The sequence below is a fragment of the Melospiza melodia genome, chromosome 28 (genome assembly GCF_035770615.1).
Source record: "Melospiza melodia melodia isolate bMelMel2 chromosome 28, bMelMel2.pri, whole genome shotgun sequence".
NCBI lineage: Eukaryota > Metazoa > Chordata > Aves > Passeriformes > Passerellidae > Melospiza > Melospiza melodia.
Window position 1 is genome coordinate 2466789 of NC_086221.1, and position 26239 is coordinate 2493027.

Genomic DNA, 26239 nt, shown 5'->3' on the forward strand with positions numbered 1-26239 from the left:
CACTGGGGGATGAGCCTGGGACATGGATGACTTTTCTGGGCTGCTCCTTGGCAATCCAAGGAGTTGTGTGATGGAAGGGGACACCTTCCAAGCTGTCCCGGCTTCTCAGCTCCTGTGGGGAGAAGCCTCAGTGACAGCCTGAACCCTTCAAAATGCTGCCCAGATCCTGCAGTGCACAGGGAATCACTGCCTTCTGTCTCCACCCCACTGTGAGGGACTTCCTGGTCTTTCCCATCATTTCCCCACACTCCTGAAGGGCAGAGGGGTGGATGGCACACCATGCACACACCTGTGGGCAGTGGGCAGATGCAATTCACAGCAGTGGGAAATCTGGGCACTGATGAGGTCTGAAGGCCAGAGATTGATTCTTTCCTTTCACTGCTGCTCTTCTGCACAGGGAGAGCTCCCTGCACCCAGAGTGGCATCAGCAGAAGTTGGGAGCTGTTGTCTGGTAGCTCTTAAAACCACAGACTGTGTGACACCTTTGCTCTCAGAGATGGCATCTCTGCAGAGTGCTTCCCTTCTTCCTTGCTGGGTGTCCTGTCTCACTGATGGCTGCAGGAATTCCCTTCCCTTGGCCACATTTGCTCCAGTCCCTGACTTAGCTGGGTCAGAATTCAACACAGGGATTTCAGTTTTACTGTGGGGAAGCTTTGCCAGGACCAGGAAGGGATCAGGTCATCCCCACTCCTGCAGGGATTCACAGGCTCAAGGTCTGAGGTCCATTGGAGCTGGCAGGAGAATCCTCATCGATCTGGAGCCGTTGGATCAGGCTCCTGCTGCAAAAAGGAATTGTGAGATACCAATTAGGTCCGTGCCACTTGAAAGAGATTAAAATGGGCTCAGCCAAGCATCTGGTAGAATCAGCAATAAAAGTCCTGGACTGCCTTTGGTAATGAGCTTCACATCACACGGGAACGATTTTCCCATGAGTTTGCAAAAGGCTCCCCCGCCCTGCTGGGACCTGCTCGGACTTGCAGCCAGGGCTCCTGTGTTGCAGAGAGGTGTCTTTGCAAACAGCTTCACCCGTCTCAGGGCTGCCAAGGAGGAGGACAACGCTATGGCCCCTCTAAAACCCAGCAGGAAATCGAGAACCCTTGATTCTGTCTCAGTAAACAGAGACTCCCCCCTCCCCTCAGTGAGTGCACTGCAGAGCAAATCCAGCTTTAGATAAACAACGAGTTCCTCTTCCAGGCTTCCTGAGTCGGTTTCAGCAGATGCCCAGGGGCTCCACAGCTCTGCCAAGCTTCTGACAGCCCTGCAGAATAATCCCAGCTTAAACTGACTCATAAAGAAAACCAACAGGGCTCACATCTGACAAACTGCTCTCTGTCCTGTGGCTGCTGCCAGCAGCTCCACTGAGCAAAAAGTCCACCCTGCACCTTCCCACTGCAGCCCTGTCCATCCCTCACTGTCCCCAGGGTTTCTGAACCCAGGAAAATAAATTGAAATGAGGATGACATCAGCTCAGAAGGAAATATATGGGAGCTCATGACTTCATGGAAGGTCACTTCGCTGTTGCTGTGTGTGTGCTGCATCCCAAGCAATGGGATCAGAGAGCCTGTGTATGTGGTGATCCTGGATTTATCCTGGGCAGCAGAGGGCTTGTCCCACTGCCAGAGAGCCCCCAAGACTCATCACATTGTACTGTGATGTGGCTTTTCTTTTCACCTGCAACCTGTCCTTCCCAACCCCTCTGCAGGAGGCTCCAAACCTGCCCCTGCCCCTCTCAGCACCAGGTTTGTTCTATGTCTTCTGGAGAAGGCACAGAGAGAAGCTGCTCCCCTTTTGTCCACTTGCAGCACTTCAACTGTTTAGATGCACATCTGAAAATATGAAAACTACTCAAAGAATAGTGATTTGGGCATCAGCAGAGCTGGACTAAAGGGCGTAGTCCCACCCAAGTGGTGCCAGGGAAGGGTTTCAGCCGTTACCTCTGCAGCTCTCTGGGACACAGCTGAGAGGATTCCCTGCATTCCTGAAGATCAGTTTGTTAATGGAAATATTTAGCTTAATTAATTAACATAATGACAATTCTGCAGAGTGTTGGAGGCAGAAATGATGCTGAGTGTGCTGGGGCTGGGATGGAGTTAGGGCAGAGCTGAGGGACTCCAGGGTGAGCCAGCAGAGGATTCCCATTTCTCCATCACAGAGTGTTTCTAGGTTAGGATATATGGAAATTTTTTTTTCAGTGACGTGAACTATTACACCAGACACAGGCTTTTCACAATTCCAAGGAAATGATTAGGAGCCAGTGTTGACTTTTCTCTCCCAGCCAAAGGGACCCTTGAGTGGCCGTTGCAGGAAGCAGCACCCAAAGTGCCCCTGCTTAGAGTTGGATGAGAAAAAAACACTTTGATCCAACAGGAGACCATGGAGAAGCTTTCCCAGCATAATCAAAGGGACATGGGGAAGGCAGTTTTATTCCTTAGTTCTTTTTATCCCTGTTTGCTGTATATCTTGGAGATCTCCTTGCCAGACTGCTGAGGGGATGCAGAGCACAAACTCAGCATCAAGGGGCAAACAGCCCTAAAACAATTTCTTTTCCTTTCTGGAGTACACACCTGAATGAGTTGTCTCTCATTTGGGCATAACCCTGCAGGCTCCCACAAGCCAGAACTGACATCCCAAAGGTTTAACATGGCAGAAGATTGAATTCAATCCTGGTGTGGCAAACTTGATGCAAATCTGGAGGACTTCTGATGAAGGCATTTTGAACTGACAGCAGGGCAGCTAAAGCCATCTTTTTGTTTTGCTAATTGTAGATGGTTTATTTTACCATCTTTTATCCTTTCTTTTTTTATTTCCTGTCTTAGTCATCTCAGTTTTTATTGCATATTGCCCATTGTTCCCACAGCATCCCATTATCTGAGCAGATACTACACACCTTGTAACTCATAAGCTGATATTCATTGTCTCCACTTGTTTCTTGGCTCAAGAAACAAGATTCAAGAATCCCTTCTTACTCATTTTTCACTCCCTTTACTCCCTTTCTAATAGATGGCATGGAGAAGAAAGGAGCATAAGGAAATTAAAAATAAGTGCAGGGACTGCTGGAAGGCTCCATGATGGTGAGAGATATGCAGTGAGGTGCTGTAGTTACAGGGTGGGTTAGACCCTGTGTGTTGGGAATAAAGCACTTTCTCTATTGCCGACTTTCAGCTTTCAGTTCTAATTAAAGCTCCTGGATGCCACATCCTGATCCCTCAGTGTCCCTGGTACCCAGGTGGGGTTTGGCTCCTTTGTAAGGGCTGCAGGTTGGATAACCTCTCTCAGGCATCTGCCGACCCCGAGGGGTGTCAGAGTCTCTTTTTCCAGCCTGGAAACCGAAGAAGGAGTCAGGATTCTTCTGTTCTGGTTTTCAAGGTTGTTTATTTTCTGTTATCTGTAACATTCTTTCCCTGGCCTGCTGAGGTTCCTTCAGCAGGTCAGTCAGTGGCGCACTGCCTGCCTTCAGGGTGGTGTTGTGTTTTTATACTAAAAACTATCTGTACTTTATTTACAATTATTTTCCAATACCTATCACCTATGTTAGACAGTGTGTTCCTACTCTAATCCAATCCAAAAGTGCCACCATCACCCAGAAGATGGAGGCTAGGAAGAAGGAGAAAGAAGGACAAGGCACGCCCAAATTCCTCCATCTTGGAACTCCTAACCCCATTCTAAAAACCCCCAAATTCTACTTTTCGCCCTGTGACAAACTAACTATCATTCTACTTAAACTTTCGTGGCTTGTAATTCCTCATATAAGGTTAGTAATTTTTTCCATGGGTCAAAATCAAAGGCACAGGGGTCTTGGGCTCTGTGCCAAGGTCTCTGAGCTCCCTGGCAGGGGCTCGAGCCCTCCAGGGCAGCCTGAGGGATGTCCTGGATTCCAACAAGCCTCCCATCAATTTTGGTCATGAAAACACTTGGGAGGCCCAGGAAAGCAGTAACAGGCAGCCAGGCGGGCCTGGCCATGCCCAGCTCAGCCCTGACGCCGTGTTTGTGTTTGGCAGCTGTGAAAAACGCCAATCACTTGCTTATAAAATTTTAAAAGTTTAATAGTAATAAAATGGTTATAAAATAATAGTAACACAATTAGAGTAATAACAATTTGGACAAATTGAATTAGGACAATATGAGACAATAAATACAAAGAGTTACGGATGTCCGGGTACCTTTTTCTGGGCAGCACGAGCCTGAAAAAGGACCCACATTAACAGAGGATTAACCCTTAAAAGCAATGCCTGTTGCATATTCATACACTTCATACACGGTGCATAAATTCTGTTCAAATACAGGATTCTGTCTGGTCATCATCAACTTCTTCCTCTGAATCCTAACAGCGCCTTCAAGGTGGGAAGAAGTTCATTTCTTCTGATAAGAGGGCAATGAATTCTTTTTCTCTGAAAGATTCAGATGTCCTGTGGCTGCTATCTCGCTGCAAGTCCTTTCTTTAAAAAGAGAATCCTACGTAGCATAGTTTCTAGTTTAACATTTTTTATAACCTAAAACTATATTTAACACAGTACTTAAGAGCATTAATACAGCATTACTTTCTAACACAACACATATAATATATGCATGTATCCATGTGCTCAGATGAACTGCGCCACAGTCTAAGGAGCACTGACCAGACAAGCAGTGAAGATACTATATAGCATTTTAAAGAAGGAATTTTGCAAAACCGTGTCTTTGATTCATCTTAAAATCATAATATCACAAAACACATGCATTTCTCACACTAGCTCTACAACGGGACGCTGAAGCGGGACGTGGAGAACCGGCGCTACAGCTCGTACAGCCAGATGGAGGGCTGGGCCAGCCGGGCGCACAGCAAGGCGCTGTGCAGCCCCCGGGCCGGCAGCGATTACTGCTTCGTGCAGAACATCAAGAGCAGCCGCAGCGAGCCCGACCTCTACTGCGAGCCGCCCCGCGGCACCCTGCGCAAGGCGCACGGCGGCGGCCGCGCCGAGCACAAGGCCACCCTCAACCGCCAGAGCATCTACAGCAGCTGCAGCACCCAGCAGGGAACCAGCAGGACCAGCAAAAAGGTGCCAGCGCGGGCCCTGTCCTGCCCCTCGAGCAACAAGCCCGACGTGGTCTATGCCCAGCCTGTGATGAGCTGCAAGCAGGACGGGGTCTATGGACAGGCCCAGTCCAGCTCCAAGTAAGTGCTCTTGTTATAAATAAGAAGCTTGACTAGGTCAATATATCCAAGTAAGTCCTCTTGTTATAAATAAGAAACTTGACTAGGTCAATATATCCAAGTAAGTGCTCTTGTTATAAATAAGAAACTTGACTAGGCCAATATATCCAAGTAAGTGCTCTTGTTATAAATAAGAAGCTTGACTAGGCCAATATATCCAAGTAAGTCCTCTTGTTATAAATAAGAAGCTTGACTAGGTCAATATTCAAGCAGCAATCAATTTATTAATTAATATGGTGAAGTATGAGCAATACAGCGCTGAGTACAGTTCCCTCCAGCTGCACACCAATACTTGAGGGTTACAGGTATTTATAGGGGTACTCATAAAGTTTGTCAGCAGTTTCTATTCCAATTTTTACTCATCAGCAGTTTCTATTCCCAATTTTTACGTCACAATTCTATACCCATTGTGATTTAGTTTTTCTCAGGATGTATCCCAAAAGGAGTATCCTCAGATGGTGCTGGTCTGGTTTCTGAAAGAAGAATCCCATCTGGTGAGGTCCAGCTCTCCAGATGTGGATCCACCTTTTAATTGCAAGGACTATAAATCTCATAACAGTGATGTCCAGCTTCCCTTGGTCAAAACTATAAATCCTTGAGATGATGTTCATCTTCCTTTCTCAAGCTGTTTTTCTCCGCTTTATTAAGGCATGAGATAAGCACATTTCCTTTTTATATATTCCAAAGCTATAGTTTCAAGGATACAAGCAATATTCTAAAATTATACTTCAAAAGGTTATTATTGCAGAACTCTTTAAGGATTAACTACAAGCAAATGCAACATCCTTAACACTTTAATTCCAGTGCTCCTAAATCAACCAAGGTTAATTGCAAACAAAAGATAGGTTCAAAGGCCTTCTTCCATGCTTTACTTTCCTCAGTTATTATAATTCTCAACTGTCCCATGGTCGGTTTCCACACATGACAATCACAAATACACACGTTACCTGTATGTACCTGACACCAAACACAGCTTGGTATTTCACACTGACCCTGAGGGAGCCTGGGCAGTGCTGGGAGCTCTGCCCACCAGAGCCGGGCACCTGAGCTGCTGCAGAGCCCTCAGCAGCGCATCCTGCAGCTAAGTGGGTCAGATGAGTCACTCTTCAGGGCTTTATTGCATTTCCTGGGCTGTGGAGGGGAGCTGATAGGACTGGCTCAGTGCAGATATCTCTGCTGTAGCTCTGTGATATTGGGCAACACAATCCCTCAGTGTCTGTGGTGGCATTAACCCACAATGATATGAGGATGGGGAGGTGAGGAGCAGAAGGCCTGGTGTGCAGTCATGGTGTCTGTCCTGGCTGTCCTGCTGCTTCAGCCTGGCAGAAAACTTACCCAAAAAAAACCTGTCTTGGAAGGAGTCAGTTCCAGAGGGTCTGACTCAGAGCAGAGCTGAGAGCCTGCTAAGCAATGATGTTTCCCTCTCTTTTCTCCACCCAGCCTCTGCTCCATTTGCCCGAAAGGTCTGATTTTGGTTCCAGAAAAAAAATGAGCCATAAATTGAAATAAATATCCTAATTGGAATAATCTGACTAACTAGGAAAGAGGAGCCAGTGGAAGCTGTTCAATTCTTTCCTGTCCAGAGCATCCAGTCCCATTTGGGATAGGAAATATATAAGGGTGGAGGATAGTCCATCATGTTTGAGCATCAGATCCCTTCTTGTAGAGGTTGCCTACAAGCACAGGATGTGTAAATCCCAGCAGTGAGCTCAAACCCTCCCAAGGCTGTACCTGTGAATGCAGCAGAGTTCCCACTGGCAATCACCTGGTTTGGGTGGTGACTGAGCACTGCCCCAACGCCCTGTGCTACCTCCAGCTCTGGAGCACCAGCCATGTCCTGTGGCAGTCTTGGGAGAGGCTTGGTCTGTACAAACCACAGTCTTGGAAGCCTTGGAAGACCATGGTTTGCATGTTTTGAACTGCAAAACATTGCAGTGAAAGCTGGAGAAGGAGGGGCTGCAGCTTCCACAAGAGTTCCCAGGGTTACTGCACTTCCTGTGCTGCATCACCATCACACAGGACTTGCTCTGCACCAGCCCAGAAGCTCTCACAACTCCCTCACAGGGGGAATTTTGTCATACAAACAGTAAAAGCTCCTGCACTCATTCCTGGTGGTCCCTGGTCCCAAGGAGAAATTTCCCACTGCAGGATGTGTGTGAGACTGTTTATAAGGGCTCATAGGCTTTGTCAGAACTCCCAGCAAAGGTCTGAAACCGTTGAATTGTTGCCCCAAGGAATGATGGAGATACTGAGAAAATCCCCTTCCCTTTCAGCAGCCTAAGCCACACTGTGCCCTTTTCCACATCTGAATGTACCAGGTTACTCTGGCCAAGCCTCCCTCCTTTGGCACTGAGTAGGAGGGTATGTCCCAGAGCATGGATGCCAAGAATCATCACTGCCCCATTAGAATGTTATCATGAGCCCTTGGCTCATGTGCCCAGTTCTCCATGTTTGACACATGCCAAATTAGCCCTGGCCAGCCCATAGCACTGGTAGCCTCGTTTTGCTGCTGTCAGCAGCTCTGTAAATCCTCTGGAACAGGATCCAGAGATGTTACACAAACTGGAAGTGATCTGTTCTAGGGAATTTCTCACTGAGGAGCAGAAAAGTGTAGTGGGAAGGATGGCAGAATGCCTGAACTCAGGGCTGCAGCTGCCTTCTCCTAGGGAGGACACAGCTTTGGAGCAAAAGCCCTGGCAGGCTCTGGCCAAAGCCATGGTCAGGGGCTTGCTCATGGCTTTGGAGAGGTCACTTGGAGAATGATGGCATTTTCTGGGAGGAGAGCTGCTGTTTTGAGAGGGATCCTCTCCAGCTCTGGTTGCCCTTGGTTAGGGAGTGGCTCCATTTACACACTCCTGGCTTGGGGCACGGCTCATCTGGCAGAACTGGTTCTGCTGTGGAAACCTCAGGCTCCAAGTTGGGCTTCAAGCTGTGGGCTCAGCTGGGGCTGTGTCCCCTGGGTGAATCTGATGTGGCTGTGGCACAGCCCCTGCTCTGGCTGAAGCTCTGCAGAGCTGGGCTGGTGCAGGGGGCACGGGTACAGGAGTTGTGTTCAGAGGGGAGGAGGTTGTCGTTAAAGCTTTGGAGACATACAAAGTTGTCCTTTTTGGAAAAATGACTCTTTTGGATGACTCTTAGCCCTCACAAGTGTCTTGCAGGGCACTGTTGGCCTTGCTCTCAGAGTGCTCTTGTTGGGGAGGGGCTTCTGAGGTGGGTCAGGAACATGTCTGGGCTCTCCTTGCTATGTAGGGCTGTTGTGTCTGGAGGATTGTCCACTTAGAGATTTCAATCTTCCCTTGGCTCCCCTGATGTTGAGTAAGGAGAGCTTTGCTTGCTGGTACCCCATTATTAACCTCCCCATGCAGGGTCACAGCTGCTGCCAGTTCCCAGTCTGGGGCTCTGTCCTTCCATTGTGGTCATTCTCCAGGTGCAGTTTGTCCCTCTATGACGTGGAGAATTCTGTGTTCAGTTTTTGTGCTGCAGATCTCCTGGTCTGGGATCTGTTGGATGTCTTGTCTGCAGGTTTGCCAATAACCTACAAGAGCTAGGGAAGGGCTGGATGCTTTTCATGCTTTCTGAGGTGATCCATGGGGTGATTTCCATTGCTGTGAGGGGGACTGCAGTGGGACCTGTGCTCCACTGGGTCTGTCTGTGACACAAAACTCTGTAATGCCCACGGACTGGCTCCAGAGTGGTGCTTCTCAGTCATCCTCTGCTGTGGATCTGGTCTCCCTGGATGGTGTGACCTGGATGGGTCACTGAGTGTTCTCAGGTGGCAACAGTGGTGTGCAGGTATCAAAATTCTGATTGTGCAGTAACTGTCAAACTGTCTGTGCTAAGCAGTCCCTCTGCATTTGGTGATAAAGTTATTTAATTTCCACAACTGGCCTTGATTGTGTGATTGCTGCCATTTATTGAACTGGGTTTGGCTGTATGAGACAGGGAAGAGCTGATAACTGATATCTCTCAGAGTCCACCCTCTTACAGCAGCAGCTCTGACCACAGCCCCTTTCTTCCAACTGCCTGCTGAGCAGTGTAACACTGAACTGTTACTGAAAAGCCATTCTATGATTCCCTTATAAACTAAATCATGACACAGGGGTTGACTCACCCCATGCTGTTGGTCCTGGTGATGAAATCTGAGTTCTGCAAAGTTTGCCAGATCAGGAGGTTGAACACTATTTAAAACTCCTCATGCAGTTTATTCTCCTCCACCAGCCCCAGTCATGATCCTGCCTCAGTGAGCAGAGAGGGACCTTCTCATGTCTGTTCCATTTCTTCCATAGACAGTGTGTCTGTGGAAGACACACTGTCTGTGGAAAAAAAAAATTCTTCACAGAAAAATTTCACATCAAAAATTTCTTCAGAGAAGAGGTTGTTGAACATTGGAAGGGGCTGCCCAGGGAGGTGGAGGAGTCCTCATCACTGGAGGTGCCCAAGGAACACCTTGGATGTGGCACTGAGTGCTCTGGGCTGTGTGACAAGGTGAGGACTGGCCACAGGTGGGCCCAATGGTCTGAGAGATCTTTTCCAACCTCAGTGATTCTGGGATTCCAGACATACTTCTCTTCACTCAGAGACTTGAGCCTTGGTAATCACTATGTCATATCTGGATCAACATTTCCAAGCTCAGCATCTCTGGCCTGGGCTCAGACATTCAGGGTTTTCCAGTGGCTCCTGCCCAAAGGCTGCTCTCAATGAACAGCACTCACATTTTGCCAAAATGCTGCTCTCTGGAGTCTGGTAGAGCTGGAGGAGTTTTCTTGGTGCCAGGACTCCCTGTTCTCCACAGAACCCTTCTCCTTCCTGATCTCTTGTGACATCCCCCAGAGCTGCAGTACTTCACCCTAGAAGCTGCAGCACTGCAGTGATTTCAGCAGCTGGTGGAGACCACCCACATCTGCCCACTTGGAACCATTTCCTCTGCTGGGTGGCACTTGCAGCATGCTCCAGGTGACAGGGCAGCACCCTGAGCAGGCAGCTTTTGGTTAAATTACATGTTGCAATGTTATTGATGTTATTGATACTATTTATGCCCACTCAGGATAAAAGTTTCTACATCCTGCTTGGTCATCAGGGAGCAGTGGTAAGAAGCAGTAACAAACAATGGGATGTTTAATTCTCCTGGGAAATTTGGAATGTTTGTGCCCCTCCAACTGGAACCTGAGGTACAAGAAATCTGTGCCCATCAGGGACTGACATTGTATTAGCTCTGCTTAGAGCTGTTGTGCTTTGTGCTCCAGGGGCCTCATGGCACAGACAGGGAAAGGTGGTGGCTGTGGTATCAGTGGCCCTGCAGTGGTCTGAGCTGGTCACAGCACTGCAGGAGTTGCCTCTCTCTGAGCTGAGGTGCCAGTGGGGCTGAATTCAGAGACAGGTCCCTGAGTTACCCCTAACAAAGCCAACACCTCTTGCTGTTCTCAGGGAATCCCAGATGTCTGAGCTGCAGACATGGCTGAGAGTCCAGACTAGTCCCACCCCTGGAGAAGGGGGGTTTCTTCTTTGGGAGCATGGGATGGGGAGCTGGGTGTCTGCAGACACCCTGGCTGAGGTTTGCTGATCGGGATCAGGAGCCTTTAATGGGCACCTGCAAACCCACACTTACCTTTGGCCCCACTGGGAGATGTGGATGCTCTTCCCTTTGGAGTCCTCTGAGTGTGGAGGAGACTGAAACACCTCATTAGAGACCATGTGAGTGTCTGTCCAGGCACCTGGGGATCCAGAACATCTCAGAGTTGCTCTGGCAGAGGTCTTGGATGCCTCAGCTGGCAGCTGTGCAGGGGGCAGTATAGACTGTGACAACCCTCTGGGATTTCTTGGTGCCACGTTTGGCTCTGGTGACACCGACGTGGCCCTGGCTGAGCTGCTGCAGCCTCTGTGCTGTGCCTGAAGCTCAGGGACACTGTGTCCCCAACAGCCATTCATTCCCTCCTGAGCTCAGCTTCTCTGGCAGTACAGCAAACAGAGGGAAGGACAGGAGTTGTTGAAACAGGAAAGGTGCTGAGGGTGGTTTCTGATCTATCTCTTGTCTTTTGGGATAATTAAAGCTGATCAATATCAAAACATTAATTCTTCAGGGCTATGCCAGGTGGTGAAAGCAGAACCGAGTACAATGAAAGGCACCTTCATTTTGGTTTGTTTTTATTTGGGATAGAATGCTGGGATGTGCTGAGCACTGTTTTGAGAGTTTCTACTCTGATTTTATTTATGAACAATGGAATTTGTTAATTCCTCCTCTCTTGGGAGCTGTAGCCCTAACAAGCAGGACAGAAACTTAGATGGGAATTAACACAAAACAATCTGCTCATGAAAGGTGAGGGAAATTTCCTTTCTCTGATACTGGTCCTCTTCAGTATTTGTTTGCCTTCCATTCCAGAATCTGATCTTCTTTGTCTCCATTTAATAATTTCTAGCTGTGTTCTCCTCCTAGTCTGCTTCTTTCTTGTGGAAGAACAACCTTTGGAGCTGTTCCTACCAGTCACATTGCCCAGGCTGGAGATGGCTCAGTCCAAGAGTTTGTCTTGAAGCAGGTTGTTGTTCCCACAGTGTGCATCTGGTTGGGAATATCCCTGACTGGCTGAGGAACAGTCTCCCCTTTGCTGGACTTTGCCAGGGTGATTTTATTCTCAGGTAGGAGAAATCCCTGCTGCTTGCTGGGCAGTGTGACTGAGCCTGACTGCTGAGCTGCTGTGAATTTCTGCTGAGGACACAGCAGGGAAAAGGGAACCTTCCCCATTTCCTCCCACAGAACTGCACCTCCATCCCAGTTTTTCCCAGCTGAAGGAGGGTTTGTCCCTCTATAGAGTGGATATGAAGAAAATTGCCTTCCTTGAGCAGCTGGATCAAGAGGACATCCTTCTGTCTCAGAAAAAGTGCATTTGATTCAGTAATTATAAAGCAAAACAGATCACTATGATTACATGGCCACTGACCTGGTATTTTTCCCAATCTGCCTCTCTTCCCATACCTCCAGTCCAGGTCCCAGTTCCCAAAGGAGAAGCCCCTCCCTGGTGCAGGATCCATCAGTTCTCAGCTCAATCGTCTCAGGAGCATGAAAAAAACTGAGAAAAAATCACATCCTGGATCCAACCCAAGGGTTTCTGGGGCTCCATAATTTCTAGTTTACTTAGTCTTTCCAGTTTTGTCTCTCCTTGTTGCAAGTTTAATGGAAGTTCCTTGGTACCAGGTTTTGATAGAGGTTCAAACTGATGTAAAGTCTTATGAGGAAGTGATGTTTTATTGCAGTGTAGAAATAAAAGTGGAATGAGGTTTGCCCAGTCTTAGACATGGAATGCTTCAGGTCCAACCTCAGACTGTTGTCTTTCATTTCTGCATACCAAGAGAGGCAGAGGTGTCTCCAGAGGGCAGGGCTTCCTTTCCTAGGAAAAATGTCCAAGACATATAGGCAAGGTGGTTTTTGAAAACACTGAATTCTTTCCACTCACTCCAGAGGTGCTTGATTGAGTGATGCAAGCTGAATGTAACTTTATGCCAGTAAGACCAGAGTCCTTCATGCTGCCTTTTGTGTGAAATTCCCTGTGGAATTGTGCATATTATTCCCTGCTCTGTGCTGTGTGGAGGGGAGCCCTTAGATTCCTAAGGAGAAATGTTTTATCTCACTGTAGGTGCTGCTGCTGGTGACCACATGTCCTTTCCAGACCTTTATTCTTTACATTCCTTTGGCACAGTCAAAGCAACTCTGTCCATCCCATGCCTGGAAGTGCTACTGTCTTGTGGTGAAGTTTAACACTTCAAATGTTATGGGTTTATTTAAAGAACTTATTAAAAACCACTGCTCTGTTGATCTGTGGCATTGTCTGAAGCTGAGCAGCCCCTCTACAGAGTCACTCCTGGTATGACATGTAGAAAAAATGTGTATAAATAAATGTGGTTCAATCAGGGAGTGATTTCCTCCAGGTGAATCTCCCCATCAGTCCCAGGGAACATCATCAGCCAGGCACAGCCACAACTTCACTGGCCTGGGAAAGCCGTCACACTTCTGGATTCCATCCACTGCTAATGAAGCCTTTCTCATTTGTATCCTGTCACTGCTGACAGAAAACCAACCAGGAGTTTGGCTTTGACTCTCCTCAGTCCTGGACTTTGCAAATTAATGCAGTCACCACTGCCATGAGCTGAGATCCCCATGCAGCCTCTGCAGGATTCAGCTGCAAGGGTGCTGAGAGGAGACAGGAACCTTCAATTACAATAATTTCTATAACTGGAAGCACAAACAAGCTTTGCTGTTTGGACCCTTTTCTAATTTTATGTGGTTAAACCATCACAGATGGTACTGAATAAGAACAAGCCAAAAAGAGCAGGACCTTCACGTTTCTAAACAAGTGGGAGAACCTCCAGATGTTTGTGTTTCTCCCGAGGTTCCAGTCCTGCCACAAGCCAGAGGAATTCATATCCTTCCTCCTGAGTTGCAGGCACATTCTTTACCTCTAACAGGGATGATGACAGTGGTCAGCTTTTATAAGAGCTTGGAGCCAGCCAGAGTGAACATCCCCTGGGAGCAGGATGTCTCAGAGCTATTATTAGCATCTCATAACTGCCTATTTGTCCATCCCATCACTCCAGACAGGCCTTTTACTGAGGGATCTGCTTGAGCTTCCCAAGACCATCAACTGCACTCACATTTCTGCTTGCATCACCTTTCACATCAAAGAATCCCATGCTGTGGGAAAACCACCTGCCTGTGTTACCTTGTCCTCATCACCTGGTGGATGGTTTCACTCCTGTCCACTCACTCCTTTATTTGGGGAACACTGAACTGCCTCTCTCTTTATTAAACTTCCATTTTGGGCATGGTCAGACATCCACCACCTCAACCCAGCTTTCATTTTCTGTCTCCTTTGCTTGTGGATAGACTGGATCTGGAATTTATTACCCTTAGTGCTCTTCACTGTGTCTTTTCCATCTTTTACCATCTCTTTTTTGGAGACAGAGTGATCCACTAGAAGTGCACTGTGTGGTCTGTGTTGCAATGTGATAATATTTTATAATTGATTCCTTCCCAATAACTCCCAGTGCTGACATAGCTGTCAGGGCTGAGCACTCATCCAGTTCTGTATTTCTCTTTGACACAGGATCTGTGGTGATGAGATTGATGCTGGCACCATGACCATCCAGAAGGCCATCCAGCTCCTGTGCTCCTCTGATGACAAGTACCAAGCTATGGGGGCTTACTACCTGCAGCACACCTGCTTCCAGGATGAGTCTGCCAAGCAGGAGGTGAGCAGACTCCTCCAGTGCCACACCAGGGCTGATGGCACAAGAGAGGGATGGGACTGGTTTCCTTAGTGCCAAGGATTCATAGGTTCCCTTGGTTTTCATGAGGGTGCTTTGTGCCTCTTTAGTCAGGCCCAGGTATTAATTAAGTAGATTTTTCAGCTATTGATGGCCACTTTCTCACAACAGCAGTTGGTCAGGATTTAATGCCTGGAATAGTTTCTGGGTAGCAGGGAGACTGTTCCTGTTGTCACCACAAGCTGCTCTGGCACAGGGTGATGGGGCTTGACAGTGTGGAAGCTGGCACCCAGTGTCCTCTCCTGGGGGCAACTGTACCCAGTTCCACATCAATCTTGCACCCAATACCACATCAATCTTTCACTATCTCGGAGCTACAGTCAGAGCCAGATAAAAGCTGCTTTAAATCCCACTGTGAACTTTGCTGGGCATTGGCCAGTGACCCTGCAGCCCTTTGCCAGCCTTTTCCACAGCCCTTTTCCAGACTATTTCGGCCACCTGAGACAATGGGCTAATTAGTGACCATGTACAAAGATAATTTAGCACATCCATAATGCTGCCTGCCCCATCCTGGAAGTGTCCAAGGCAGGTTGGGTGGCACTTTGAGCACCCTGGGACAGTGGAAGGTGTCCCTGCCCATGGCAGGGGGTAGGACAGGATGTTTTAAGGTTCTTTCCCAGCCAAATCCCTCCGTGATTCTGTGATACCTGACTACAGAGAAGCCCTTCTTATAGCGCAGGTTATTTTTCTGATGCTCTTACTCATCAATTCCTTTGCCAACATGCAGCAAAGGAGGCAGACTGAGGGATGGATCTGCTGTGGCAAGGATGTCACCAGAGTTTATCCCCACCCTGGTTTTACTGACATGCCAACCCTTTAGAAGTGGCTTTCCCTGTGCTGGCACAGCAGTGGAGCTGGAAGCACTGCCGGATGTGGGGCTGTGCCCCTGTGCCCTGGCGGTGCCTGGATGAGTGCAGGTGCCCAGCCCACGTTCAGGTGCCCCATTGTGGGCTGGCCACACCCTTTGTTACCGTTGCAAACCCTCTCTGAGCGCTGGGCCGTGCCATCCTTCCCAGGAGGATGTGCCAGAGCAGGTCGGTGACTCATCCCAGCTCGCGCTTGTTTTCCTTCCCTCCCAAAGGCGCTCGCTCATTGTCCATTTTCAGCAGGCTCAGCCGAGGGTGTTTGTGGCAGGACGGGCTCCGGGCGGGATCCGCTGCAGAGCACATCCCGCAGCGGGAGCGCTCAGCGTTCGGAGAGCTCAGCTGCAGGATCCGCCCTCAGAGCTCCGTGTGCGGGTCCTGCGGGGCTGGGCTGCCTCCACTGCCTGCTGGGAGAGCTCCCCTGCAGGATCCGCCCTCAGAGCTCCGTGTGCGGGGTCCTGCGGGGCTGGGCTGCCTCCACTGCCTGCTGGCAGAGCTCAGCTGCAGGATCCGCCCTCAGAGCTCCGTGTGCGGGTCCTGCGGAGCTGGGCTGCCTCCACTGCCTGCTGGGAGAGCTCAGCTGCAGGATCCGCCATCAGAGCTCCGTGTGCGGGTCCTGCGGGGCTGGGCTGCCTCCACTGCCTGCTGGGAGAGCTCCCCTGCAGGATCCGCCCTCAGAGCTCCGTGTGCGGGTCCTGCGGGGCTGGGCTCCCTCCACTGCCTGCTGGCAGAGCTCAGCTGCAGGATCCGCCCTCAGAGCTCCGTGTGCGGGTCCTGCGGGGCTGGGCTGCCTCCACTGCCTGCTGGCAGAGCTCCCCTGCAGGATCCGCCCTCAGAGCTCCGTGTGCGGGTCCTGCGGGGCTGGGCTCCCTCCACTGCCTGCTGGCAGAGCTCAGCTGCAGGATCCGCCCTCAGAGCTCCGTGTGCGGGTCCTGCGGGGCTGGGCTGCCTCCACTGCCTGCTGGCAGAGCTCAGCTGCAGGATCCGCCCTCAGAGCTCCGTGTGCGGGGTCCTGCAGGGCTGGGCTCCCTCCACTGCCTGCTGGCAGAGCTCAGCTGCAGGATCCGCCCTCAGAGCTCCGTGTGCGGGGTCCTGCAGGGCTGGGCTGCCTCCGCTGCCTGGGCTGACCTCGAGGGTGGTGACACCGGCCGTGACCATCCCTCTGAGCTCAGCCTGTGATCTCGGGCTGCAGATAAATGACCACAGCATGTCATTAGATGGCTATAAATGGCCTCTGCTCATGGGCAAGGCAGCATTTCCACTCGGTGCAGACTGTGGAGGTGGGTGAAAGTTTGCAGGAGCCCATTTCCATCAGCAAAGGACTCTGTCCATGGCCATTACTCACAGACAGCCACTCCTGCAGTTTGAGCTTTTGGCTCCAACCTCCAGCCCAGCAGCTCGTGACCCACAGCCTGAACCAGACTTGTCATCTCTGGCCCTCATTCCCTGGCAGCTCTGCTTCTTCAGCTCCCCCAGGGTGGGCTGTCTGATCCCTGGCACTGCTGGGGCACTTCTGGGTGTCCCTGTCCCAGCAGTGTCCTGTGCTCTGTGCTGATGGCCTGTGTCTGATCTGGTGCCATGCTCATGTCCCATGTCTGTCCCATGTCTGTCCCAGTGCTCCGTGCTCATGTCCCATGTCTGTCCCGTGTCTGTCCCGGTGCCCCATGCTCGTGTCCCGTGTCTGTCCCATGTCTCTCCCAGTGCCCCATGCTCATGTCCCGTGTCTGTCCTGTCCAGGTCTATCGGCTGGGGGGCATTGCCAAGCTCGTGGAGCTGCTCCGCAGCCAGAACCAGAACGTGCAGCGGGCGGCAGCCGGAGCCCTCCGGAACCTGGTGTTCAAGAACCCCACCAACAAGATCGAAACCCGGCGGCAGAACGGGATCAGGGAGTGTGTGAGCCTCCTCCGCAGGACAGGGAACACTGAAATCCAGAAACAGCTCACAGGTACCCCGAGCCTGCTCAGCCATGAGGTTCCCCTTGCCTGTAGTCCTGGTGCTACCCTAGCACATAGGGGGGCTCTTCTGTTCCTCTTACACCAAAGGGGGACCTAGATCAGAAAGCGGAGGAGGTCCTGGCCCTTCCATGTTCCTCACTTCCTCAGTGCTTGTTGGGGAAGCACCTGCCCCAGGTCCCCTCCCAGATATGGTCACCCTGCCATTCCCACACCTCCCTGCACTCTGGCCCCTGTGCTGTTCCAGGAATGGCTGACGGAGTTGCCAACCCCAGTAGGGTTGGCTGGGTTCTCTCCTTGGTGCCTCACCTTTGCCTGAGGAGTTGATGGGAGTTTTTTGATGCAGGTCACCCTCAACTCTGTCCCAAGTTTTATGTGCAAGCCTGTCTTTCCCTGGAGAGATTCTGTCCCCTGCAACCTAATAGCAATAAACAGCAGTTTTGGGAGGAGGAAGGATGCTTAAATGCCCACCTCCATGTGGACCCATCCTGCCTGTCTCCCATAGGGGTGGACAGGGACTGAGGTTTCAGTCAGCCTCTGCACCCTCAGCTCAGAGAGGTGAAGGGAAGAAGGATTTTGGTGCTGGAATCACCCTGAGCTAAACAAAGTTCCTAATGCCCTGACCTTGTGTTTGAGCTTGTGTCCCACATCCTTCCTAGGACTGCTCTGGAACCTCTCCTCCACTGATGAACTAAAAGAAGAGTTGATACAGGAGGCTCTGCCTGTGCTGACAGACTGTGTTATCATCCCTTTCTCGGGCTGGTCTGATGGCAGCTGCAACAGGACACGAGAAATTATCGACCCAGAAGTGTTCTTCAATGCCACAGGGTGTTTGAGGTGAGTCACCAGGCAGGGACTGACTGTAGCTTGTGTCTGTGGGCAAAAGCTAAAGCCATCTAAATCCTCTTACAATGAGCTGAATTCATGCTCATTACAATTGCGTCATGAAAAATTCTCCTTGAGAAAGTTTTCTTGAATAAGAGAAGGTGCAGAAAAAATTTGCATGTAGAATACTTTTCTAGTAGCTTTTTATTTTAATAATTTTGTTCTTACTGAGTCTCTTCTCAGAAAAAAATGGAAGCTGTTTTGTGTACTAGGGAAACCCATCACCATCAGTGTTTAGCTCAGACCAGGAAACTGGACAGACTTTGCTTATAGAGTTTTGAGGCTTTCAGAGAAAACAAACCGATTTAGGATTTAGGTGACAAAAAGACAGAATTCTCTATGTGGGGAAAACAAGCATTTTCCCACTTCTTTTGATAACTGTTTTAGTGCAGTACAGGACTTTTCCTGGCTCATTTCATCTGGAGATCAGCTACGAAACAGGAGGTGCAGACTGAGCCCAGAGTAGTTTATTCTGTTCACAGGAAACCAGAGTTCTTTTGTAGAGGATCTTCGCCCTGACTTGCTGTTTCTCCTACTTTCCTCCTCCACTTGGATATGAGCTCCTTGTCTCAATGGGAACAAGTGGGGCAAAAAACCTGCCCTGTATAATGAGGTGCTTTCATCAAGGGAAGCTCTCCCCGAGGGAGGCAGCGCCGGCCGCGCCCTTCCCAGACATGCAGCTCGCAGGAGCTGGAGCTGCTTATGAAACGAGAGGCTGATCATGGCAGGGCCTTTGGAGACCTGATACCATCAGCTTCTGTGGCTGGGAACCGTGTCTGGGAGATAGGGAGTGCTGCTCCCTCCTTGCCTGTCCTGGAAGGCAGCTCCCCGAGCAGCTGCAGCTCGGGATGTATGGGGTGCAGTGGGTATGAGCTGCTCTGCTTTAAGGCCATCCCAGCCTACAACACCATAAAATATCCCATTAAAATGAGGGAAAGACAATGACAACAGCTTGTAAAAATCTTGTGGAGTTTAACTAGAGGTAGGCTCTACCTCCTGAAAATGATCCAGCCTGTGGCAGCAGTGCCCAGCATCCCAAGGAAGACTGGCAGCTGCAGGTCAGCAAGGGAGCTCCAGAGGCCTCAGGGAGCAGGACTGGGGAGCAGGGAGAGTGAGGGAAGTTGGGGTTGGATCCAGAGCCCCTGCTCCAAGGGCTGAGCCAGGACTACTCTGAGTCACTGCCCTGCCACATCAGAACACAGGGATGAGAACAGCCCTGGGTTTGCCCTGGGCCCGAGCCATTGCTGCTCAAGCATTTCTGGATTGCAGATGAATCCATGTTAATGAGGAGGCTGCAAATCACAGTGAACATCAGATCCAGTTCTGGAACGCCTGCAGTGAATATCTCACAACCACTGCCAGCCTCTCTTTGTTTTTCATTTGCAAGCTATAAGGCAATAAAATAGGGAAAAAAAAACAAAAACAGAGCAAAACAACAAAACCCATATCCTGTTACTGGAAAAACTCCCCTGTCCTGACAGCTGCCAATGTCCAAGAACCCATTTCGACCTCACAGATGGATCAGTCCCTCTGGCAAGAGCCATTGCTGCTCTCCAGCATTTCCAGCCCATTTCCCACACAGATATTGCTGCTGACCCTGGGTAGGTCTGTGCTTACAACCCTGTGCACCTTCCTGATGATCACAACAAGCCCCGATAGCCTTTAGCCAGTCTTCCCTTTGGAAACTCCACTCAGGAGACACAGTGTCTATGTAGTGGCACATGCAGAGCCTCTGAGGCAGCCTCCTGCTGGGGACTGTCCCTAGGAGGGTGTCTTCTATGCAGAGCTCCTTGCAGGACATGTTCGAAGTGAAATTAGTCCCAAGGAGCAGCAAGAGAGCTGTGCACTGGTGCAGTCCCACCAAAGGCCTCCAGAACAGGAGCAGTTCTTCAGCCTTGCTGAACCTGCCAAAAAATCCCCCAGTTCAGTGACAACCATAGCCAGAACAGAGCCCAACTCACCCTCTCTCCTCTTTGTCCCCTGCTGTGCTCCTCGATGGCTTCTCAGGAACCTGAGCTCTGCAGACATGGGGCGCCAGACCATGAGGAATTACCCTGGCCTGATCGACTCTGTCATGACTTACACCCAGAACTGCGTGGCCTCCAGCCGCCCTGATGACAAGGTACCAGCTGCTGCCCTGGGCTCCCAGCCCCACAGTTAACAATTGCAACCCTGGGAATGCCTCAAAATCCCTTTCCAACAAACACAAGACGTGGCTGGACTCTCTGGCTGCTTTTGTCCTTCCAAGCCACTGTGGGATCTCTTGGAGGGTTGTAAGTCCTTGGGCCTCTGGGCCTGAAGTAGAGCTGGGCTTTAAAATTTTAACAGACACAGAGGAACAGTAAAATACTTTGTCTCCTGAGTCCCCAGAATACTTCCCTTCCCCTTCCCCATTCCACCATCCTAGTCTCCATCTCTTGCTCTTTACCCCCACATCTTGCCATCCAGCAGGACTCAAGTGTGCAATCCCCAGCTTGGCACCATGTTCAGCAGGAGTTGGCATCTCTCTGCCAGTCCCCTGACTGTGACTGATGGCTGTGTGTGAGCAGCACTTGCCTTGGACAAAAATGTGTTTGTAGACACCGTTCAGATGTAACCATCAAAGTTACCAAAGTTATTTTGAATTCTCTCTGGATTGAGCAAACCCTCTTTTGGGGATGGCTTTTGCAGGAAGCCCCTTTCCAGCAGCACACACAAAACACAGTTCTTTGGAAATGTAACCACAGGTTCTGGTATTGGTTATGGGTATCCAGCCAAAATTCTCTCTTGCTTTTCCCGTTGGGCACTCTGGCATTCAGGGAAAGGAGCTTTAAAGCCTGTTCTTGGTAAAAAGTGTCACCTGATCTGTAGTTGTGACTCAGAGAGTCATTGGAAGTTACCCCTGGTGAGAGGGGCATTTTAAGATTCAGAATTTCATGGTTTGATCCAACCACTCTCACACTCTCTTTTCCTGTTTGCCAACTTGTCTGTGGCAAGTGAGACCTCCCAAGGTTTTCTGGATCAGCAGCTCACTGAGATCTCTCCTTCACATCTATTCCAGCTCATTCCCTCCCATCCCTTGCTCCCTGAAAAAGGCTAAAGAGCATATATGGTGCTAAAAAGCTGATTATGGCCCAGTCCATGCCCTCTCTGGTTCTGCTCCATAGTTTTCTGCCTAATGTGATGTTTGCATTTGTGTTCTGGGGGTGATGCAGTCTGTGGAGAACTGCATCTGCATCCTGCACAACCTCTCCTACCGCCTGGATGCTGAAGTTCCCAACAAATACACCCAGCTCAACCACATGGCCCGGAGCGTGTACATGGACAAAACTCTCACAGGCTGCTTCAACAGCAGGAGTGGGAAAATGGAGGTAGGATGTGCCACAGAGGGATTGGGAATGTGATGTTCAACCCCAGGCAGGGGCTGCAAAGGAAGAGCAGGATCTGAACTCCCTGTTTCTCATGTCTTTGCAGAATGATGAGTATGGGGTTCCCCTTCCTGAGGAGGATTTCAAGCCCAAAGGCCCCAGCTGGCTCTACCACTCAGATGCCATCCGCACCTACCTGTCCCTGATGGATCAGAGCAAGAAGGATGCCACCCTGGAGGCTTGTGCTGGAGCTCTGCAGAACCTCACTGCGAGCCGAGGGCTGGTAAGAGCTTCCCTGCCCTCCTCATGTGTGCACCCAAATGTGTCAGCACTTCATGGAACCCGAGAGTCAGTCAGGTTGGGAAGACCTCTAAGGTCCCTGATCAGCATCACTTCTTGGCCATGAAAAAGGCAAATGTCCTCCTTAAACCTCAGGGCACCACAGCCAGTCTCTCCATAGTGTTTGATCAGTGGGATCCTAACTCCAAGCTCAGGGTCTCATGGGGAGCTACAGCCAGCATCCCAAGGATCTATCCCAGACCCATACTCTGGGTTTCCAAGTTTCCCCAGTCTGTTGCTCACACTGCCAGCAGCTGCTGGTTTTGGCAGCCTCCCCCAGGGTGGCAGTGAGGGTGAGCCCAGATGTGCACCCCCAGCCAGATGTGATGAGAGATGGGAGAAGGGCTGAGCTACCGCCTGTGCATGTGCTCCAAGGGGAGGTGGCTCTAATGACAGGGTGGGTTGTGCTGTGGATTGTGGCTTGTCCACACCTCAGAGCTACCTGTAAAACAGCTGTGGCAGATGTCCTGACCCGTGGGCACGCAGCGTGGCGGTGCCAGGGGCTGGGTGATGCTGTGGTACTGTGGGGACACGTCACAGCCATGGCTCACAGGCCCACGTCACTGCCCTGGGCACGTCCTTGCAGGCTGCTCCCCTGGGACAGCCCTTGACTTGTCTGTTTGTGCCCAGCTCCATCAATCCCAATTTAAATAAGATGGATGGGGAGATAAAGAGATAATGATTCCATAGGTAGGAGAGGCGTGTCACGTGTGGGGAGTGTCCCACCCAGAGACACAGGTGACTCACTCTGAGCCTTCCCTGCTGGGATGGCATTAACCTGCCAGCTCTGATCTCCTTTTGTCACAACCATTTCCATGCTAAATAATTGGGAACCTTGACTTTTGGCAATTTAACTAAGCAGTGCCACGAACCTGAAGGTGGAGAGAGGCTGTCACATATGGGCAGAGCTGGTCAGGGAAATGGGGCTGGAGTTCTGTGCTCCCAGGAAAAGAAAATTTCAGCAATCAACAACATTGCACAAGGGACAAACAACCAAACCCAGCTCTGACAGTGCTGGAGCAACTTAATTCAGCCTCCTGGCGTGGAATGGTTGAAATTTGTCTGGGAGTGCAGAAGTGGCTCCTCCCCTCAAGGGTCTCATTCCAGCTCAGAGCTGGAGCTGGAGTTGCTGAGTTTGCTCTCATTTGATGGAAAGTGAATCTGGGGATGAGCTTATGGAGCTTGCTGTGATCCTTTAGCTCATAGAGGATGGCTCTGAATATCCTTCAACTGTGCTTTTCACACCCCAGTCCTGCTGGTGTGAATGTGGAACAGGGCACATGTTTTCCAGACCCTTCTGTCCACTCCCATCTCACTGCTGATGGACATGTGTCTCCATCAGCCTTTCTGGTGGGGCAGCTGAGAAGTCCAGTTTAAGTTCTGTCAATAAGGGCAGTTTATTCAGGAGATGTGCTTGAGCTCCTCTGCCCTGGCTGCATCCTTAGACTTTCTACATTTACAAGCACAAGATCACATCTAAGATGAGTATTTTTGTTCCTCAGACTGCTTTCTAAAGGCATCCATTATCTGTTCCTGCTCCCCAACAGCCCATTGTGGCATGGTAGGAGCTGTGAAGGGCCAGGGCAGGGAGCTGCCAGGGGGTTGTGAAGGGTGAAAGCAACGTGGACATGAAAGCAAAGCTTCTCCAGCTTTTGGAATGTCAGTTGAGTGATCAGCTGCTCCTCTGGGGCTCCAAAGAACAGCACCAGCACAGCACATGAGAGGCTGACTTTTCAAATGTCACAGAATAATGGAATCATTAAGCTTGGAAAAGCCCTCTAATATCACTAAGTCCAGCTGCTCACCCATGTTCACCACTATCCCATGTGCCCAAGTGCCCCATCCACGTCCTTTTTGAACATTCCCAGGGATGGTGACTCCACCACTGCCCTGGACAGCTGTGCCACTGCTTGGCAGCTGCTTTGGTGAAGAATTTTCCCCAGTATCCAATCTAAACCTCCCCTGGGGTAGTTTGAGATCATTTGCCCTTGTCCTGTACCTTGTTCTGTAGGAGCAGAGCCCAACCCCCTGCACCATCCAGTCAGGGAGCTGAGGAGAGCCAGAAGATCCTCCCAGAGCCTCCTTTTCTCCAGGCTCCCATAGCTGTGGGGAAGAGAGGTAAAACTGACAGAGTGGGATTACAGCAGCAGGAGAAAGGATGGTACAGTGCTCATTTTATGGTGCAGTCACATTCCTCCAGGCCTGACCACCATGCCAGCTGTTTCCCCTGGCACTGTAACCATGGGCTCCTGTGTTGTCCCTCAGATGTCCAATGCCATGAGCCAGATGATCGGGCTGAAGGAGAAGGGGCTGCCCCGCATCGCGCGGCTGCTGCAGTCCAACAGCTCCGAGGTCGTGCGCTCCGGGGCCTCTCTGCTCAGCAACATGTCCAGGCATCCTGTGCTCCACAAAACCATGGGTAAGTCCTTCCCCCATGCTGGATCCCAGCTTTCAGCTCTGTGGGATCTGCCCAGCTTGCTTTGTAAGCCCCATAAGGAGACCTAGCCATGCTCCAGAGCTGGGCAGAGCAGTGTCATTTCCTCTGGCCCCAAGGACAGTCACCAGTGCTGTGTGACACGTGCTGTGCTTTCTGGACAGTGACAAACCTGCAGGACCATGAGGGTGACAGTGTTTTTGGAACTGAGTTGGACTTCAGTGTCTGTGGCCAACGACACTGCCCTTCCAAAGGCCTGCAGACCTCGCTTTGTCTTGGGAAAATCCACTCATGACAACGATGCCATTGCTGTCCAACACTTCAGTGTCTCGCTGCAGAGATAACTCTGCTTGGTGTTAACACAAATAGCATCATTCACTTGTGCCAGATTGTGTTTAAATGTTGATTGGAACATTCCTCCACCTCTTTAGCTCACCAGGTGCTCCCAGATGTGTCCCGTCTCCTGTCGTTCCAGTCTGGAAACACCAGCAGCTATGGGGAGATCATGACATCAGCTTGTTACACTCTGAGGAACCTCATCATGTCCAACCCCCACCTGGGAAAGTCTTACCTGTCCAGCAACTTGCTAAATAATGTAGTGAGCCTGTGCCGGAATGGGTGAGTGTGGGACACGAGGCAGGGGCAGGGACAGAGCCAGGCTGAGCCCAGAGCCTTCCCACCACCCTTTGGAGCCAGGCTGGAGCATTATTCCTTCCCAATAAAGGAACTGGGTGTGTTGGTGGGCAGAAATCCTCAGCACTGCTTTCTTGGAAACAGGCAGGCTGGAGGCAAATCCATCCAAGGTGGATTTGCAGAAGGTCCTCTGGAAACTTTATGGCTGAATTTTAGGAATTTCTAAAAACTGAAGCACCAATATCTTAAAGTCTTTTAAAAATAGTACTTGGAGAGCTTGTGAAAAAAAGGAGAAGTGACTTTTTACACAAGCAGATAGTGACAGGACAAGAGGGAATGGTTTCAAACTAAAAGAGGAGACATTTATACTAGATGTTAGGAATAAATTCTTCCCCATGAAGGTGGTGAGGCCCTGGCACAGGTTGCCCAGAGAAGCTGTGGCTGCTCCATCCCTGGAAGTGTCCAAGGCCAGGTTGGACAGGGCTTGGAGCCACCTGGTCTAGTGGAAGATGTCCCTGCCATGGCAGGGGGCGGGACTGGATGAGGTTTAAGTTCCCTTCCACCTCAAACCACTCTGGGGTTCTCTGATCTATGAAAAATTCCAGCCCTCAGAGCAGGGGATGTCAGTGACTTCCTGACTCCTGGGCTTCCCTCAAACCTTGTCATGAAGGTCAGGTCTGAGGTTCAACACTGTAGGTACTCAAGGACTGTACTTAACTTTTATGGGCAAATCTGTTCATCTTTTAGTTGAATCATCTTCCTCAAGAGGCAACTCTGAGGGAACATAGGCAGGAATTATTTTAGGTACCTTCCTGATCTACTCCTGTATTTTACACCAGCTGAGCAATCTCATCATATTTTACCTCTTTCTATTTTAGGACTTGGTTTGGGGTTTGGTGGTAGGAATTCTGTCCTGTTTGTTATCCGTATTCCCTGCAGCACAAGCCTGTCAAGCCTTGCCAAGTTCTGTGTTCATTTCTGGCCAAACTGGTGTTAAACTTCTATTATCTTCAACCATGTTCTCTCCTTCCTAGGCTTTCATCTCTCCTGCCATCTGTCTTTGTTTTAAAATGCCTTAGACAAGTAACCCATTGTTTTCTGTTGTGAAAATCCATTTACATGCCTTCATCATCCTTTGATAAAGTTATTCCAATCCACCTCTTGTTCCATGGCAGAGACACTCTCTGTCATTACACGGGGCCTCCTTGTTTGGGTTGGGCCTGGGCCAAGGAGCATTGCTCTATTTGCTGCTTTTGCTTGCTTCCACTCTCCAATGAGCCCAA

General features: G+C 50.2%; 1 protein-coding gene across 1 annotated transcript in view; it reads left to right on the forward strand.

Moving 5' to 3' along the window:
- The window catches only part of PKP1 (plakophilin 1), a 51272-nt gene that overhangs the window by 15334 nt on the left and 9699 nt on the right, over positions 1-26239 (forward strand). The window contains exons 3-11 of the mRNA XM_063177902.1: positions 4731-5152; positions 14284-14428; positions 17104-17311; positions 17978-18155; positions 20211-20325; positions 21398-21553; positions 21657-21833; positions 24155-24308; positions 24755-24941. Coding sequence (XP_063033972.1) covers positions 4731-5152; positions 14284-14428; positions 17104-17311; positions 17978-18155; positions 20211-20325; positions 21398-21553; positions 21657-21833; positions 24155-24308; positions 24755-24941 — 1742 coding nt within the window. The remainder of the gene's footprint in view (positions 1-4730; positions 5153-14283; positions 14429-17103; positions 17312-17977; positions 18156-20210; positions 20326-21397; positions 21554-21656; positions 21834-24154; positions 24309-24754; positions 24942-26239) is intronic.